At 33.4% G+C, this 20,028-nt stretch overlaps 1 protein-coding gene across 2 annotated transcripts in view; it reads left to right on the top strand.

The window, feature by feature from the left end:
- LOC149801576 (neurotrimin-like) overlaps window positions 1-17,160 on the top strand; it is a 133,782-nt gene extending 116,622 nt beyond the window's left edge. For both annotated transcript variants that reach the window (XM_089955805.1, XM_089955806.1), the window contains 3 exons: window positions 2,182-2,481; window positions 2,928-2,954; window positions 14,567-17,160. In XM_089955805.1, the coding sequence (XP_089811931.1) occupies window positions 2,182-2,481; window positions 2,928-2,954; window positions 14,567-14,682 (443 nt within the window). In that variant the 3' untranslated portion in view covers window positions 14,683-17,160. The remainder of the gene's footprint in view (window positions 1-2,181; window positions 2,482-2,927; window positions 2,955-14,566) is intronic.
- Window positions 17,161-20,028: the final 2,868 nt, after the last annotated feature.

Raw genomic sequence — 20,028 nt, 5'->3', positions numbered from 1 at the left:
GATAGCATACTATATGCAAATGAGATTGGCATCATACTGGCAGTGCATGTTGACACGATATATATATATATATATATATATATATATATATATATATATATATATATATATATATATATATATATATATATATATATATTTGGAATATGCGTATTTGGTTATAGCGCCCCATTTTAAGGAATTCTTGGATTTTTTTTATTTACTTGTCTGATTATTGGAATTCGGTGCAATGGAAATATTCCTTAGCCCGAAATCATTAGCCACTTACTAGGAGCAAACGTCACGGAATGAAGTATCATTGAGTTTCCATGATGCCATGGTTCCTTAGTGGTGAATTAAGGTCAAAACCAAATGTAGTGGTGTACATTGGTGGTGTGACTGCAGTGGCAATATTTACGACAGGAAACCTATAAATTACACAATGGAATCAACAAGATGGCACTTAGTAGATACCGTTTATATCGTCATGGTGGCAAATGTGATGCAGTTGTGCTGGCGAAATGTGTCTGGAAACCGTGGATTGACTGGCCTAAGGTGGCGTAGCTAAAATAGTTCCCTTTGTTAGGGGACAGTTGTATAGTTTCTACGGCGTGAACTGCTGACGATACGGAAACCTAACGAAGTGAAACCATGCAGATGTGCGGTTGATATATATTTGGCAGGTTGTGAGATCTGTGGTCTTGTATTGATTAAAGGAAAATATATGTATAGAACGGACACATTTAGGCTTTCTAATTTTCAACTGAAGTTTTATGGAAGTCTTTGGAAATTTGGGGTAAACGTATGACTTTTAGCGGGAATCGCGCCAAGGTGTGACTCACTAGTTTAACTTGTTACCATCGTATATAGAATTTTGATCGTATCTTGAAAAAATTATAATTTCATCAAGAACATTGATGAAATCAGTTACCAGTTACGTCATGCATTAATGATATATGAAATTAGTTTCTGATTGCCCGAGTTTGTTTCCACCATAGATAATACAGTGATAGCGAGATTTTCATCTGACCTTCTTCTTAACAAGTCTTGATTGTTAGGTCTGGGACAAGTTCGATTATTACTATGATGTATATGCTTTCGTAATAATAAGGCGATGGGTTACATGATCATCACATATTTTTGCATTCCAACAGACAGTATATCTGGATAGATTTTATAAACAGATGTAGTTAAACCGGTATTAATTACCTAGAGATTTATGCTTGCAAAACTAGAATGAGTATATCTAGTTAAAAATTAACCATACAAAGATTTAAATATGTCATCGATATAAGGTGCTTTTATATCTCTTTGCATTATTAATAGATTGTGTGTTGTTTTATTTGTTTTATTTGTTTTAGTTTAGTTAGGGGCGCTTCTCCCGTGCCCTAACGTTTGAGAATCATCCCTACATTGATTCATACTGCCTCTAGTTTATTTAAAACGATTTGAGACTGGTTGAACAAATTGGTTGGGGGCATCAATGTATTTAAATGACCTGTTGATTTAGCTTGCGTCCTATTGAAAATTACAGTCACATGTTAACCTAGATTTATATTACCTAGATTTATGATAAAGTTTGATGTTATCTTTACACACAAAGATATATATATATATATATATATATATATATATATATATATATATATATATATATATATATATATATATATATATATATATATATATATATATAGTTCAGTATGCATATATGAATTGCACTTTCATTCCTTTTTTTCACTAATAACGCAAGAATTCACTGACCCCATACTCTCTGCTTCTTCACTTACTTTGTGGTTAGATTTGCACAGTCTCTACCATATGTTTCTCGGAAAAGGAAATACATTTTTGAAGCAAAGGTACTGAAAATGAAGAGAAGTAGAAGTATTTAGCTAGTGATATCGAGAAACTTTTGAATTTTATCACTAATGCTAAAATTATATAGTGTGTCAAATGTATTTCAAACTACTTATTCAAAGAAATATTCGTATAAAATCAATAAGCATTCTGAGATATTAAGTTTGTTCTCATCGTCGTTGATTGTGAATACTAGAACCGTAATTTTAGACCCGTGGGTGAGAATTCCTGGACCAGTTTTGGTTGCCAATACCTGTCCAGTATAGTGTGTGAAAGTTACATTACAAATTAAGTGATATTTTTAATTAATGAAATTGTTTACGGATTCATTTGTACTGTTTTCAGGTTTGGAGATCAATGGGACTTTTATCGTAGACAAAAATGAAATGATTCACCTAATTTGTAATGCCACCGGCGCAGTTAAAGCCCCCGAAGACGTAGACTGGTTCCATCAAGGAAACCGAATTCATACGTCGAATCCGAAATGGTCCGGAAGGACACAAATTTTGAAGCATATTCCAATTCCTGGCCGGTCCTACATCAGCGAGCTTATCATAGAGAGAAGCACTATGGCTGACTCGGGGGACTACATCTGTAGAAGCTCCGACCTAACTGTGAAAAGTGTTCCTGTTCACATACTAGATTGTTAGTATTTTATTATTATTATTATTATTATTATTATTATTATTATTATTATTATTATTATTATCATTATTATTATCTTGCGTATTACTACATCTTACTGAACTGACGTTGCGGATATGGATGCTTTTTTAGTCTTAAGTTGACACTCTGGAAACAGATTAAAATCTAAGCCAAACAAATGCTTGCATCATTACTCATAGAGGTAAGAGAGGTTTCAATTGTTGTCATTCAACCCAATACAGACATCAGTAATTTTTAAGTATCTTTCAGAAGTGGCATTTTTATGTTATTCATAATAATTTGCATGCAAATGAATGTGTTATTACGAATTGCAAATGTAATTCAACCGGTAATTTCGAATCTTATTTAACTCGACTAGTACTTTGTTAATAGCTCCCAAATTGTTTTATTAAGTTACTGAATATACTTTATCTCGCTATTTTCAGCAAAAAAACCCAATCCTGATAGACGAGGTAAGTGTATCCTGAATGAAAATTATTGCTCAGATACATTATAATATAGTATTATGCATCCTATATACCTGGAAAGATACATTATACATATGGTAATATATATATATTGTACATGTCGTAAGACATGTTATACAAATGGTAAGATATATATATATATATATATATATATATATATATATATATATATATATATATATATATATATATATATATATATATATATATGGATGGTAAGATACATGGTACATATGATAAGATACATTATATATATATATATATATATATATATATATATATATATATATATATATATATATATATATATATATATATATATGTGTGTGTGTGTGTGTGTGTGTGTGTGTGTGTGTGTGTGTGTTAGTGAAACTTGTAGGATGATCACCATATTTAAATACGAATTTACATACATGCAAAAATATGTTATGAAACATCCTTGTTGAACTTGTGTAAAACAAAATTGTCAGTAAGACTTGTCTTGTGGCGCTGAACAACTCTTATTTCATATGCGCGCCTACTATTTATCCTGTCACAAGCACGTGCTGCTTGTGAATGCATCAATTAAAGCCTATTAACATAGGCCTTGCAGTAAGAAAACTCACAAATGATCGGTCTACTTCATTAACTCAGTTGAATGAAATTACATTTTAGCTGCTCTAATATAATGCGTGCGGTATGTCAGCAGTGCGGATACATTGGATCAGTTTCACGTAATGCTGAAACGGAGAACACTTTAGCTTGATGCTGTTGATATAAAACTACGTCTTAATCTGATAGAAATTTCCTACAAGGGTTTTGTCCTTTCGGTATGCGTCTGGAATAAATCCGTTTCGAATGGCACGAAAATATCACTTGACATAATGAGTCTGAAATGAGATTTATGTTTTTACAGCTGTCTATTAGACAGAGTTTTCTCCAATATGAGACAATTAGTTGACGTCAAAGCTGTAATAATTAGCAAGACCTATATTGATACCCGATCGATTGCAGTATATGGCTTTTGTTGAACGTGTAATCAAAAACACCAATTACGTTTATTGTGTCAAAGAAGATACTATTGTAGGGATATAATTATTCTACTCCTTCCAATGGTTTTGTCAAGATCACTTCATGCTTACCATTATATCTTCCCAATTGCCATTTTTGATGTGAAGTTGTTAACTTTCTACCGCTTTACTGCTTTTATTTCATCCTGCTAATGGCCATGCTAGTTTATGTATGTGCAACTCTGCTCCTGTAATTCGTCATTCATCGTCCCTTGACACATGTTTGTGAACACTCTTTATAGAGACTTCATTTCTGATCAGATTTCGATTAGATTTTGTAAGAAAGTTACATGATCCAGGTTTCAAATGAGGTATATTATGAGCGACATCTATGCATATTATTGAGGTTATTTAGCATCAGATTGGTCGAGTTTGCGAACACTCCAGAGGCACTATGTTTAAGCAGATCTTGTTTGTAAACTGACACCATCACAACCTCAGACGAGATAGATTATGCAAGACATCCACGTATGCTAATGCGATGATCTTGGTAATGAGCGACATCCATGCATATGAATTTAGAGATTTTGCATCTGATTGGCTGAGCCTGTGAGCACAGTAGAGGCCATATATGTGAACAAATTTTGATCAGGCTGTTTCTTAAGAGTATATCATGTATATATTGAACGAGTTCCAGTGTGAGCAACATATGTGCATATCATTGAGGTGATATTACGTCTGATTGGTTGAGCTTGCTACAACATATGTGCATATCATTGAGACGATATTGCGTCTGATTGGTTGAGCTTGCTACATCTGTGCATATCACTGAGGTGATATTTCGTCTCATTGGTTGAGCTCGCTACAACATATGTGCTTATCATTGAGGTGATATTGCGTCTGATTGGTTGAGCTTGCTACATATGTACATATCATTGAGGTGATATTGCGTCTAATTCATTGCGTTTGCTACATCTTTGCATATCATTGAGGTGATATTGCGTCTGATTGGTTTAGCTGGTTACCAATCTAATAGCTCTTTTTATGATCAGGCTTTCATTAGGTTTGGAATGTCAAATTAATGTTGAACTGACTTGTGGAAAGTTCAGAAATTTAAATTTAGTAATTTCTTAATTAAAGCATGCATGCAATTATCTCCCAGATTTTACATTCCCGCCATGTTATGATGTCTTATCATTCGTCCGCCTGTATGTTGCCTATTCCGTTTTCGCACAACAGATCGAGTTGTCCACTATCTACAGTTACCAAACTTACTGCTGGCTTGCTTTTTTGGTAAAGAATAATCCTATTGATTTTAAATCAAAAGCTAAAAGGCAAGTGGCTTTGTGGATGTCTTGCGCGTTGGGAAAAGGAAGAAAACCATATTGCTTCCGGGGACAAAGGTCAAATGTATAGATCACTTTGACTGAAAGATGAAAAATGGATTCCAAAAATAGACAATATTTATATATCACTTACCTGGATCAGTTCTTGTGCACGCTGTGTATTTGGGGTAAGGAAGTCGCCGGTTCATTTGTTGTCGAGTTCAAGGTATATCTGATTGAAAACACAATACTCGTTTCCACATAACATTAGTTCTTCATTACATACATGGAGCAACGTTTTTGCGTGTTATGCACTTTAGTTAGGAAAAGAGCTATTGCTTTTGGGGTCAAACGGTTAGAGGTTAGTGCCACTGTCTGAACAAAGAAAAATTGTTTTCGCACAAAAACGTTAGTTTGACATCACGGATCTATACAGACTATTGCGAATAGCTGGCAGTTGGGATAAGGAAGAACCCCATTATTTTGGTGTCAAAAGGTGAGAGATCAAAGTCACTGTGACTGAATAACAATGGTTTCTGTATTAAAAGTCAGTTATCTACATCGTGCCTACTAAACACGGGTAGAATGGATAATGTGTCACGGTACTCTTTTTACTAGAAAGCAAGGGTAGTAAGCTATGACAAGGAATATTTAGAAGCACGGGTTTGAGATTATGTGGAGTTCTTCGTACATAAAAGAATTTCAAACGGATTCAATATTAATTTTAGAAGTCAATTTGTTTAAGAGTGTACAAATTTTTTAGGTAGGATATCATTGTTACCTATAATGAATGATTTGTAATATAGATTGAAGAAAATCTCGGTGTAACAAAGTACATTCTAAGCTTATGATAATTTGATAATAGAAATATATTTGTAAGACTAGCTAGTAGAATAAGAATGAATTATTACATGTTTGTTTTGCTAACATGTTTATAATAAGGAAAAGTCTGTAATTCAGTTAACTAATAATCCAAGGTAGCCGTTATGCTGAACAACTTACAGCATCTCTCATGGAAACCTATAACTATTCCTAAGCATCAGAATTTATCTTTATTATGTTCAAGAATAATATTTTGCTTTCACTTGTGTGTAAACATGTACTAGTTGATGCAGTCATTAGAGAGAACCATTGCTGAAAGCTTGTTTCATAGTTACTGCTATTACCATATTAAAGCGCACGAAAAAATATTATTCGTTTATATCCATCCTATAACATATATTGTGCACGGTTTTATTCCTTTCATTTATTCCGTGCCATTACTAGCATATCATTCAAATGTAAATTTTAGGACTTCAGCCTTCAATAAGCAAATGATATATTTTTCTTTCCTGATGAAACACTTACATATTTCATTTCCAAGAGCAAAGGAACCTACGAAATTTTTAAAAATCCTGAGAAATTCGGTAATTGATATCGTCTGGTCAGATATTAGGAATCGAACCTACACCATTTCTGGTCAGGAAATGCAACGTCTTAACAAATAAACCTCTGCATCTCCATCGGCGAGGATCTCAATGATTTCCAAGTTGTGACATGTTCTTAATTATCCCTGCGTGGAAGTTCGGCAAATTACAAAAAAAATTCTTACATTAAGGTATTTTGACTTTTGTATAAATTCTTACATTAATGTCTTTTGACTTTTGTATAAATTCTTACATTAAGGTCTTTTGACTTTTGTATAAATTTTTACATTAAGGTCTTTTGACTTTTGTATAAATTATTACATTAAGGTCTTTTGTATAAATGATGCTGATCTGCCATCAAATATAACCACTCTTTTTAAGAAAAGGAAACTATTTATACGACTCCTTTTTCCAAACTGCAGAACCGAATTTAAAGAAATTTGATAAAAACATTTTTATATTAAATATTTTCAGATTTGTACAAAAGATGTCATTTTGCCGTTATATATGACAGCCATTGTTAAAGATAACAAACGACTTTTGTCAACAACCGCTGGACATAATTTTACCAAATCTGACACAAGTATTTCTGGCATATAGGCCTTTCATATTTTTACAAATGATGGAGATCCATCTCAAATACAGTAAGGCTGATGTTACGAAGAATTATAAATGTCAAAATACCACCATTGACCACACTAAATTCACGACAAACTGCCCTTCTATTTTACTTTTAAGTATATGATGGAAGGTAAGCGATTTTGGAAATAATTGGACATGTTGTTCGTAAATAGCGTGTCGAGGAGAAGTCACAATGAAAAAAGTTCAACTCAGCTTTCCTCATATATGTGATGTTTCAAATAATTAAAGTAGAATTCACGTTTTGGTTTAAAATCCCATCGCTTAAGCAGAGGGGTTTTATAATACCTTCTGTCTGTATCTGTAAGGTAGCTGGATATTCACCTAACTTGGTATAAACGTTGCCTATATAGTGATCATCTGCGAAAAGATATATATATATATATATATATATATATATATATATATATATATATATATATATATATAAACAATTTCAGTAGCATTTTCTTTACATGTTCACAACCAAATTTTGTGTTTGGATTTGTATTAGGTCATACTTTTTGAATGTTTGGTAACGAACCCTTGTCACGATTAGTGCGATGGGGAATAAGCAGAGCCTTTTACGGGCGGGCATCGTCACAAGGGCCATAGAAGAAACTCCCACCATTTCATTTCTTTCTTCTAATACACGATTCCACTATTAACAGCCATTCACCGTCCAGTATTCGATATAGATAGCAATGTTTTAAAGCCCAATAGTGTACACACAAAATGCCGGCCACATATGAACCATTTCAGACATTTCTAGTCATTAATTTAACGATTTTGTTTAGAGAAGACGAATACATTTAGTTTCCAAATAATTATTGTGAAAGAACTGATAAATATTTCATTGCAGGAAAAAATGTGTACATAATGGCAGATTCATTGATCGATTAAAAACAAGTGAAGCGCCTCGTTACATTTGTATAATGGGAACCAAACCAGCAAATGTTTAAACAGTCATCATACCAGCGAAGTGTGTTTTAATATAAAAAAGCGTCAATTTAGTTTTATTTTTTTCACTTACATTTCACTGGTCTTAACCACGTATCGCAGAGCCAATTCTATAATTTAGCCTGACATATCAGCGCTGCCAGATACCTGAACAAATGCGTTTCGATCATAGCCGATTGACGTGTTTGTTTAAAAATGGAGTGAATTAGTAAATTTATCCCAGGCTGTCTTAGTTAAACAGTCTCTAGCACATACAATTCCCACGGACAATTAGATGTGTGTGAAGTTTACGAGAAAGATAGTTTGTTCACCCTTTATCATTCCGTGTGCAGTGCTAGCAAGTGTCTTCAGCAACAAAACAAAAACAAAATAAGACATTGGTCTCTATCCTTAATTTATTAATTAAATATGTGTTGAAACCATTCTTGCAGTGAAAGAAACATCTTTCTGTCCCGAAATTGTTCTAGACGCTTGTAACAATTAATCCGGACAAAACTAAACGGAAAATTAAAGAAAATATTAAAAAGGTTTTGTTGCAGGAGGCATGTCAGCCAAGGGAACTATCAGAAAACTGACGATATATCTCGTAGGTACGATGATGTAAGGCCCGGCATATCGTCATGCCGATGAAATATCACTTTTCCAATTCGTGAACCCACACGAAACCTAGGCAGAATGGGATTAGAGACGATTTTGGTATTATTGGATTATGAGAGGGTGTCACAATATCCCAGTCACTTTCAAAACGATTTGTATCACGCGGCCGAATGTGGATGCTATCAAGACGAATATGTTTGACCTGTCAACACCGATTAAGCATTGTATCAGCCCTGGTTATGTTACCGTGACAACACTGTCTACCACATTGAAAGGCCGTGCCTTTTGTTGTCAAAACATGGTTATATGATGGTTTGGGTGGGCAAATATTAACAGTGGATTAGCATTTATGTAGAATGCAGGTTATGGCCTGTTGCACTTTACTAACGGTAACCGTAACATCCATGCATTGTGAATGCATGCATTGTTCAAGCTGCTTAAATGTTATTATGTCCCCAGAACATAAGTGTAATATGCATTCATTGTGCAACTTGCTTATGCGTCCTCCAGAACATAAACTTAATATGCATGAATTGTGAAAGCTGATTACGTGCTAATGCGTACAATAAAGCTAATATTCATGCACGCCAATACCCATTTTGAGATTGGACTAAGCCCTCATTTCATTCTGGTAGGAATGTACCTGTTTATGGCCACAAGACAAAGGATTATGCTAAAATACATTTTGTAAATAAATAGACGATCGATGCCTTAATTTGCTCATATCTGTTAAATATTAAACAGTGAAACAATAACACGAAGATTACTTAAAAGTTATTGTGGAAAAATTCTTTGAATTAAAGGAACACTAAAATATCATATTTTGGCAACGTTTGATCATATTATGCCGAAAAGGAATTGTGTAAAAGTAAGAGTTTAATTAAAACCTTTGTCAGAATTTTGGTCATGAACTTTTGCATATAAATATTTTGAAAATATTTTGTTGTATATGTTTTTTTATTAGTATTATTCCAGGTACTAATATATAATATCGTAATTTGGTACCTTGATACTATCATCAGAAATTTCGAAAGATACACTGTAGGATAAAGATACAAGATTGCATATGAGAGCAGCAGAAAGGCTGTTTGTTTAAAACACTATTTTTACACATTACTGGCAATATCATGCAGAGGAAATGGGAGCTAAGTGCTTTTCCCAAAATACGCACCGATGCAGCTTACTCGGCTGGCTTGCGCGGACTCCGAACTCGCGACCCTTGCATTGTGAGTCTGACGCTGTACATAAGCATCTACCGTCGATCCAGAGTAGCTGGAGGATCACGGACATCATCTCGATAGGAAATATATCGTACGACCTTAAATGGGCTGGGTGGGTTATATCGGAAGATGTGCAAAATCTTAATTTGAAAGTGCGTGCAAAGTTCGCGGTAGTAGTTTGCTTATTACATGGCAGGTGATTTGAATAGTTTTACATAACAAATTACGTTAAAAACAAAGAATTAATTTGTGCTAAACTGAAAAGATTGTAGGTAAGTGGCAGATATATTTCAGAAGTAAAGCTGGTTCTATGAAAAGACGTATGCATAAAGCTTTAAAAACTAAATGTTCGTTAAATAGTTATGATGAAATCAGTATCACGTGATAATGGTATACAAGCTCTCGACTCAAACCAATTTGGTCTCTTCCGCTCTTGTTTTCGTAAAAGACGAGTGGATTTTATTTCCGGATTCATGCAGCTAATGATACGTGTTGTGTTCAGAATCTTCAGTTGTTCTTACATACTATTTACCGAGAAAATAGTGCCTCATTACCTCTAGGACAGACGTAATGTCTAATTTTCACAGATTTTATTTGTGTACAAATTGAGGAAAAGAATGTTGCAGCTAGATAATCTTAGGACGCCGTGTTTGGGGTTCAGGGCATAAAACATCTGCAGATTTCATCGATTGTCTTCATTCTCAATTTTGAAATTCGAATTAAACATTTGATCATATGTTTTATTTTTATTCTTTTCTTTGCCCCCTCCCCCATTACATCAACATTTTTTCATCCATTCATTTTTCTTTTTCCCTTTTTTTAAATCAACCTATTTTATGCTATGCGATTACATTTTGATCTTTTTCTTCTGTTTTTCATCATATTTTTCTCTCCCTATGTTTTCATTTTTTAAAATCTTATTAATTCACCTGGCCATAAAGTCAAATGAACTTGTGGCATGATCTACTTCCATCGTGCATCTGTCAACAGTTGCCTGTTATCACTGTTTTGACCGTATTTCTTGGAATAATATAGGTCATATCATGAAGATTATGGACGAGTTCGAAAATAAGACAGCTGCATGCATATTAATGAGGTGATCTTGCTTCTGATTGGCTACGATTTTCAACCCAGTGATCCAATTATAATCAAACTGAGAATATTTACTCGAGTGCGATAATATATGTCTACCTTTATTAATGAGCTAATCATGCATCTGATTAAATGAATTTGTTTCCACTGTTGAGGCACTATTTCAAAACGGATTGTTTTTATCAGACTTGGAAAAAAGGCTTAAGTCAATATCACGAAAGAGGTAGATAATGAGCAACCCATATTAATGGGATGGTATGACTTCCGATTGGCTGAGGTGATAATGTACATAATTGACTGAGCTGATTACCACCCTGAAGATCATATTTCCGATCCGATTGTGATCAAACGTCAATATAGGCTGCTGTTATCAATATATATATATATATATATATATATATATATATATATATATATATATATATATATATATATATATATATATATATATATATATATATATATATATATATATATATATATATATATATAATCTGTGTCGTAATCGATGCCAAATGATATCCATGTGATTGGATGAGATTGTTACCACTATGAAGGCTGTATTTAAAATCTGATTTTGATCAAACTTTGTATATAGGCTTGTATCTTCAAAATAACAGACGAGTTTGATAATGAGCTAGATCCATGCATATCAGTGAGGTGGTCTTGTGTCGGACTGGCTGAACTAATTACTACTCTGGAGTTCGTATTTATGATTCGATTGTTATTTATCAAACATGGATTTTTGATTATGTCACAAATATCTTAATCAGATTTGATAAAAAAGCAAAGTCTGCGCTTATTAAATTGACAATGCATCAGATTGGCTGAGCTAGTTACCATCCAGTAGGCTTTATCTTTGAACCGATTGGATTAAATTTGGAATACAAAGTTATATTATCAAGATCTTAAACGACTTTGATAATGAGCGAAATCTGTGGATATTGATGAAGTGATCCTCTTGGCCCAGCTTGTTGCTTCACTGATTGAGTTTTGATCAAGCCTAGAATATAATAAACTCAGCTGAGTTTATTTAGGAGTAAGATTCCTGAATAATAATGAAGTATTCGTGCATCCTATTCCTACCACGTTTCAGACTTTACGTCTTATCTGATTTTGAACAAACTTAATAGTTTTATGTGATCAAGCAGTCCCATGTGTTTTCTTGAGCAAGAATAATAATATAATCTTGCATATGATTAGCCGTGCGTCTTACCACTCAAGGACGTATATATTTTACCCTATGGTGATGAAACCTGGTAAAGTGACTTATATGAAGACGTTGGATGAGTTTTATTATGAGCGAATCCGTTATATATCAGTAATTTGATCTTGACGATTGGTGTTGGTTGCATATGTCAATGAACTGTGTCTTTAACTGGATTGTGATAAACGTGAGAAACATGCTTATAACATAATGGTATTAGAACTGTTCGGTAACAATTGAGCCTTATGTATATTATGTATGGACTGTGCCTTTAACTGAATTTTGATCAACGTGATAAACATGCTTATAACATAATTGTGTTAGAACCATTCAATACCAAGTGAGCAATGTGTATATTAGTTACGTGATTTTGCATACAATTGACTGAGATTGTTAACTCTCTAAAGACTATTTGTCTCATCCGATTTTGATTAAACTTGATAGATAAACTTGTGTGGTCAAGTGTTTTGCGTGCGTTTGATTATGAGCGAGGTCTACATCTGTTAAGTATGCCCTTTAAAGTGTGTGGGGAGGGGGGAACAGACCTAGTAAAATAGATAAAAATTGTATGGTATAAAAGTTGGGAAATAGTTTACATCAGGTTTTACTTGTACAATACTGCATACACATTCTTAGTGAAATGGTCAAGGTTGTACGACAATTAAGTAATATCATAGCCAGCTGGACCTCTTGTTTCTGTCTTAACATGGCGTTACCCTTTTTATGTTTTCTTTCTTTTGATGTTTTTCAATTACATTTGCTTTTTAAAAACTTTTTGTATATCATTTCTCGTTTTCTTTTTATTTCGTGTATAATCAGACTCATTTTGTGGCCAGTTAATAGTAACGGGTAGTGAATTACGTGTAGGAATTTTATATTATAAAAAATCAGATTCAAACTAAGAAAGGGGGTTAAGCCAGTCTCTCATAGTAGGGCCTCAGCATTTTAGACAATTTTTATGAGTATATGCTTAAACCGCATTGCAATAATCTACCCACAAATCCATGCATCTATCATTCAATCAATCCCATAGCACGCCGTTAAAAAGAATACTGCGTAATATATATATATATATATATATATATATATATATATATATATATATATATATATATATATATATATATATATATATATATATACACACACACACACACACATGGGCTAATATTTATTAAGCGTTTTGAACATAATCTTGTGACATATTTTCAGCTTCATTTGATTGATTAAACTTGTATATATATATATATATATATATATATATATATATATATATATATATATATATATATATATATATATATATATATATATATATCTGCCGGCGCCCATGCATATGTAATACATGTGTATATACAACTGCTACACGTAGAACTAGACTTCGCGCCCAAAGTGAAATTAGCGTGATTTCTGAAAAGACTCCTCAACTAATTTCTTAGCTTTATTAATACCTTTTTATAAATACACAAGTGTGTATATTTTGTTATGCGTTCACTTACTCAAAAGTGTATACTGTGCAAATTTACCAATCGTGCTTTTGCACTACTTCTATAAGTAGTGGAAATCTAAAGAACATGTAGATTTACATACATGTCCAAATCCGTTCGCATGAAATAAGTTAATTACGTATGCAAATTATATATACATACGTAACTTTGCACAGGTGCATATGAGCTGAGTATCAAGTCCTCATTAACTTTCTCATTTGGATAACAAATTTGAAAAGACGTTAAGATTTGTTAAAATTTCATTTGACAAGATTCTCTGTAGAGTTTGGTATTTGAAACTTTCGTGGTTTTCGAAAGGTATTCCCATATTTAACCGGGCCATACACTTTTGAAGATATATAGCTAAACAGCCTCAGAACCGGTTTCCTTGGTATACTTATCTCATTTTAGGCCCAATAAGGACAATGTAATGTACTTATCTTTGTATCGTGTATGTCTGTAAGAAATGGGATAGTATTTGTCCCAACAGTGTCCAGTTGACGAAGGTATAAATGCTGATATGATTACATAAGGTATCGTTTTTCATTCCAAGAATGAGCGGTGTCTTCTTATTCACCTGCCACTTTAAATTAGATCCATTTTCAACAATCACCAAAATATATAGTATTGTGATACATAATAATGGATCTTTTCCTGTTTAATGTATCTTTCATTAGGTGATTGTTAATTTTTCAGAAACTTATTCAGGAGGAACTGCTGAGATGAACAGTCCACTTTCGGCTGCTATACAACTAGAGTGTTGTAAGCCTTCAGTAATCTTAGTTTTAATCCTTTTATCCATTTGGAGGTAAGGGCCGCGATTGAAAGCAGCGCTCAGTCGAGGGCTACCAGCAAAACCCAGGCACACATCGTTAGTGAGACTCTAATCCATGTACCTTGCCGGAGTACCACAGAATGTAAATGCCAAACAAACACTGCATTTTTACCGTCTGTACGAATTGACCAGTTTCAGAGTTCTTTAATGCGAATTTTGGAATGTGGTTATAGTGACCCCTCCAATGAATCATTCCATAGCTACGCTGTATTTTATAATGTAATTGAATAATTGCATCAACAAATGATCATTGCATGGCTGGGAAGTCAGGGTGAATCAAAATGCTCTCCCTTCCAAGTCACTAAAATTCTGAAGTTTGTGCTTGAATCTGGGATTAATGATTGTCTTGCAGTATGAAAAGTTGCGACTATTTTCTGAATTGTTTCAGAGAAATGTATCGTAGAAACAAATTAAATACTGCTTCAGAATTTGTTCACATTGCAGTCCTTTCTGTTAATGATACAGGAGTTGATGAAGTGCTCAGATTTGAGTAAATGCTTAAGTTTTACCCCGATATATTGTCAGAAACTTACTTTCAGGACAATTCAGTATATTTATAAATGTCAATGATGGATATTAAAGATATTTAGTGCCGCTGAGAACATTTCTGGTTGGTAATTAAATACATTTTTCATTGTTGTGTCTTATTTTCTTTGAATTGTATGAAAGATTTATTGTCACATGTCAAAGTCCCACCCCGATAATTGTAAATTTGTTAGGGACTTGACAGTCCAAAACCACCTAATTCTTCCGGTGTCTGAAAAATTGTATTTTTTAATTTTCTCTCTACGAATTTGGATAAGTTGTGATGAGTTTAGCAAGGTTTACAACCTTTATCATCCACTGACTTGATACTACATGTATGAACGTCTTTGTATATAGTTGTTATTATCTCCTAAAATCAATACAAGTTAAAAGTTTTGCCACATGTATGTATCTGAATCATATTTTCTGTTTTCAGTTTGATACTTTTTCGTCTTATTTGCCTTTATCGATTTAAATATCCAAAAAGTTAGGAAGAATTGAGATTTATTTATTCTTATGTAGGTCAAAACAGCTGACTTTTGAAGTTGTCGGGTATAATTGACAGCCAAACAGCTAACGTTTGAAAGGGTTGGAGATAACATTTATTATAATACGTGGAGAAAAATGTATTTGTTTCGCATTTTGTATTTTTTGGCACAAGAAAAGTTTAATTAGACTCAATGTAAATTTCAGTTCATTAGCTCACCTGGCTGTAACCTAAAGTAGACTCAAGGTAAGACCTTTGTCCAGCGCAAATCTGCGACACCCTTCGTCAGTATTTGCAATTTTAAACTTCTCGTAAACCTATAAGGAAAATTTCAACCAAACTAAAGCATTATTTTTTATATTTTTTGTTTAAATTTTGTGACTTTCTAACCTAGATTTTTGGTATGGACATACGCCTTTCAAACACTGAAATCATGTTTTCAAGCCCGTCTCGTCACATTATATAATGTTTGCTAGAATTGATACAATAAAACAAATTTCATAGCCGAACTGACATAGCCTTCACAGCCTTTTCTGTTCAGCAAGGTTTGTCGATAATTTGTGTTATTTGGTGACTTTATTCCACCACATTAGGTTCATTTATTAGGCCAAAACAGACATGGAATAAAAAGGTTTTACATTTTGTTGAATACCTTTTATGATTTCAGCATGTATTGTTTTATTCTTTTTAAATCGGATACAAATTGAAGTACATTTTCCGGTGTGTTTAATGTCTAAATACAAATTGAATCTTGTTTTGCTTGCTCAGGAAGGCAAAGTGCCAATGCGGTTTTCATTTTCATATGTTTATTAACACACCGTATCTACAATAACATTTTTATGGGAAAGCATGCTAGTATATACTAAGTTGTATGTATGATTTGGCAAACAAACGTCGAGTACGATCTGGAGATAAGCTGCGCCCATTTCAACAAGAACACAGGTAAACAACTCTGATTGTTTCCTCAATGTATACGGCATGTTTAAAACGTTTTTTTTAGCATTAAGAAGTTATTGTGACAGTTCGGGATCAGGTGAATTTTCTATCAGGGTCATGTAGCCGCTTTTTGGAACATATGTTTTAAGTGCCCTATGTTTGTTATTTTCAAACAAGTAGAATTAGCCAGCTGACGAGAACAGCAATATTTTTCCATTTAAACAGCTTCACAAAGATGGTTCTTCCAGTTCTAAAGGTCTGGGCTAATGAATGTATGTTTGCCTTATTTTTCCTGCCATTTTCAATTATGTTAACCTACATACTATTCTCGTTATGAGTTTTAAGTATTTGGAAATATACTTGTTTGTATTCCTTATGTTAGTCATTCCAGGTTCTTTTATTTGTAATATTTGTAAGTACTTGATAAGAAGAGTTTCGTCATTTAATATATACAGTTTGTATTATTGTAAATTTTACTGAAATAAAGTAAAACATTTTCACTTTAAATGTGTTTTTTGTTTTCAGTTTTGCCTTTAAGATAATATGTAGCATGAGGACCCGTACCTTAATTATGGTATTGTAAGAAGGCATAATTAAGAAATTCAACACCTAGAAACTCCTTTTCCGAAAGAAAAGATAAAGGAAATCATTGTATTCTATACAACGGTAGGAATACGTCACGAACATGAGGAACGTATTTTATTTTCCAAACAAGCAAATGATATAGCCTACATTTTCTTGTAACTTTGACGATTCCAGTGCAATAAACTGACAACGAACAGTGCGAAAATAGTTTCCGTCTAGCTTGAGCGCTTTCGACTCTGAATCTTTTTCAAAGGCAAATAAAATAGAGACAAAAATAAAAAAATAAAAACAAAAGGTGTTGAAATTACAAAGTTTACATGACTACTTCTATTGATATCAAAACTTGAAAATGTTTTTTTCGTTTCGAATAGTTGGCTTCAGATTGACTGATGATGCTGTGATCAATTTATATCTAACTTCAAAAGAATGAGTCATATCATTATCTGTTTGTTTGTAAATTGGTATAACTGTACATTCTATCCCGAATATTTCATTCTTTAATGGTACTTTTAGGCGAGTGAGTGACTACTGAGCAAAATGAAAAATTTGTTTAATGTAAATGTGGGCTGTAAAACAAGACGATGATTCTATTTGCGCGTGGTTGTCTATTCCTAGTCTTCGTGATTTAGGTCGTGTGGTTGTCTTTTCCTAGTCTTCGTGATTTAGGTCGCGTGGTTGTCTTTTCCTAGTCTCCCTGATTTAGGTCTCGTGGTTGTCTTTTCCTAGTCTTCGTGATCTAGGTCTCGTGGTTGTCTATTCCTAGTCTTCGTGATTTAGGTCTCGTGGTTGTCTTTTCCTAGTCTTCGTGATTTAGGTCGCGTGGTTGTCTTTTCCTAGTCTCCCTGATTTAGGTCTCGTGGTTGTCTTTTCCTAGTCTTCGTGATCTAGGTCTCGTGGTTGTCTATTCCTAGTCTTCGTGATTTAGGTCTCGTGGTTGTCTTTTCCTAGTCTTCGTGATTTAGGTCTCGTGGTTGTCTTTTCCTAGTCTTCGTGATTTAGGTCTCGTGGTTGTCTTTTCCTAGTCTTCGTGATTTAGGTCGCTTGGTTTCAATGTTCTAAGGCGGGCATATTCAGTAAGATTCCTTTTCTTTCTGGTTTCAGAACTCCAGTTAGTGATGTGAGCAATGGCAATTAGTGTTACATACTTGAAAATGTGGCATGGGGAAGAGAAGTGTTCTGCAACTGGACTTCTGTCTAGCTTCTTTGTCATCCAATTACATCTGTCAAGATTGATACTTTTGGGTATTTTTGTTTAGTTTCTCCAAAATATTGAAGGTCATTGATTTTGCATCTGATGAGATAAATTATATTTTATCTTTAGCACGTTCTGTTTGCACCATACATGTATCGAACGTTTCTGTGATAAAACTGGTATGATGGTCAATCTCAATAAAAGTAAAATCACTGTTGTTAGAGATGGCTGATATCTCAAGCAAAAGGAGGTATGGTTTTTCAAAGAAAGTCGTATTGAATGTGTGCTTTATTATAAGTACATTGGTTTATTTTTCACCCCAAAGTTCATTTGGACGAAAGTAAAGCAGATACTAGCAGCTCATGCAAAGAAAGCAACTTCAAAGATTTTGAATTATCAAAAACGATTCGGCTGCTTTAGTGCAGAGGATGCATTTAAAATTTTTGATTCGGTAATAACACCAATTGCTTGCTATGGGTCGGAAACTTGGGTACATGAATTTAGTAGAGATATTGAAATTTTGCAATACAATTATTACAAACAGTATTTAGGTGTTCCTAAACCTACCAATAATGCGATTGTTTTAGAGGAGTGCGGAAGACTACCACTTTGTACCTCGTATTGTTTACGCTGCATTAAATACTGGTTGAATGTCGTAAGAATACATTCAACTCAATACCCACACCACTGTTATTTAATATTGAAAAGATTAGATAAAACTAACCATGTCACGTGGGCCATCAAATATAAAGACAAGTTATTTCGTTTCGGTTTTGCTTAAGTAATCAAGCTGTTGGAGACGAAAAACAATTTTTAGCACTATTTTTGCAAAGTTTCAACATTACAAAAATGGCAAAGGGATATTAACAACTCACATAAATGTGGGTATTGTAGCATGTATAAAACCGAATTAGGACCTGAAAAATACTTCTCATGTAGAATAACGTAATTTCTTAGGAAATTATTTCCTAAATTTAGATGCTCAGCGCATACGCTGAAAATAGAAACATGTAGATATGTCAGGATTGAGGAAAATAATAGGTATCGTGAACTATGCTGGAAAAATAATGTTTATTTGGTAGAAGATGAATTCCATTTTTATTTGTGTTTGTCCAGCTTACGACCATTTAAGAAATAAATACTTCATTGAAGTTTTTTTTCTCTTTCCGTCTGTAGAAAAATTTGTATCCCTAATAAGTCATAGTAATATATTAATTAATTAATTATAAGCAATCTTTCTTACTACATGAATTTGGCTTTTCGTCTAAGACAATTTGATAACTAATGGTGAATACTATACTTAGTGGTAGTGACATCTTTATAAAATAATGCACTGATTACTGGAAATTATGTATCTATACTCACGACGAACACCGTATTTAGCTTCTTTAAGCCATGGCGTACATTTACTTGCATTTAGTAATATGGGCCAGTGGCCTAAATTACTGAATAAGGTATTATTATTATTATTATTATTATTATTATTATTATGTTTGGAGCATGTAAGTTAAGGTTTTCGCTCGTTGCTTTGGTGAAGAATGTGCTGGTCTCTATCATTTTGTACCTTTTATCTCCACGGGGACCAGATTTGCTAGGGT

The sequence above is a fragment of the Sinohyriopsis cumingii genome, chromosome 4, assembly GCF_028554795.1.
Source record: "Sinohyriopsis cumingii isolate HCF-2022 chromosome 4, ASM2855479v2, whole genome shotgun sequence".
Taxonomy (NCBI): domain Eukaryota; kingdom Metazoa; phylum Mollusca; class Bivalvia; order Unionida; family Unionidae; genus Sinohyriopsis; species Sinohyriopsis cumingii.
The sequence above is the reverse complement of the archived record's forward strand: the minus strand, read 5'-3'. Positions and strand labels throughout refer to the sequence as shown.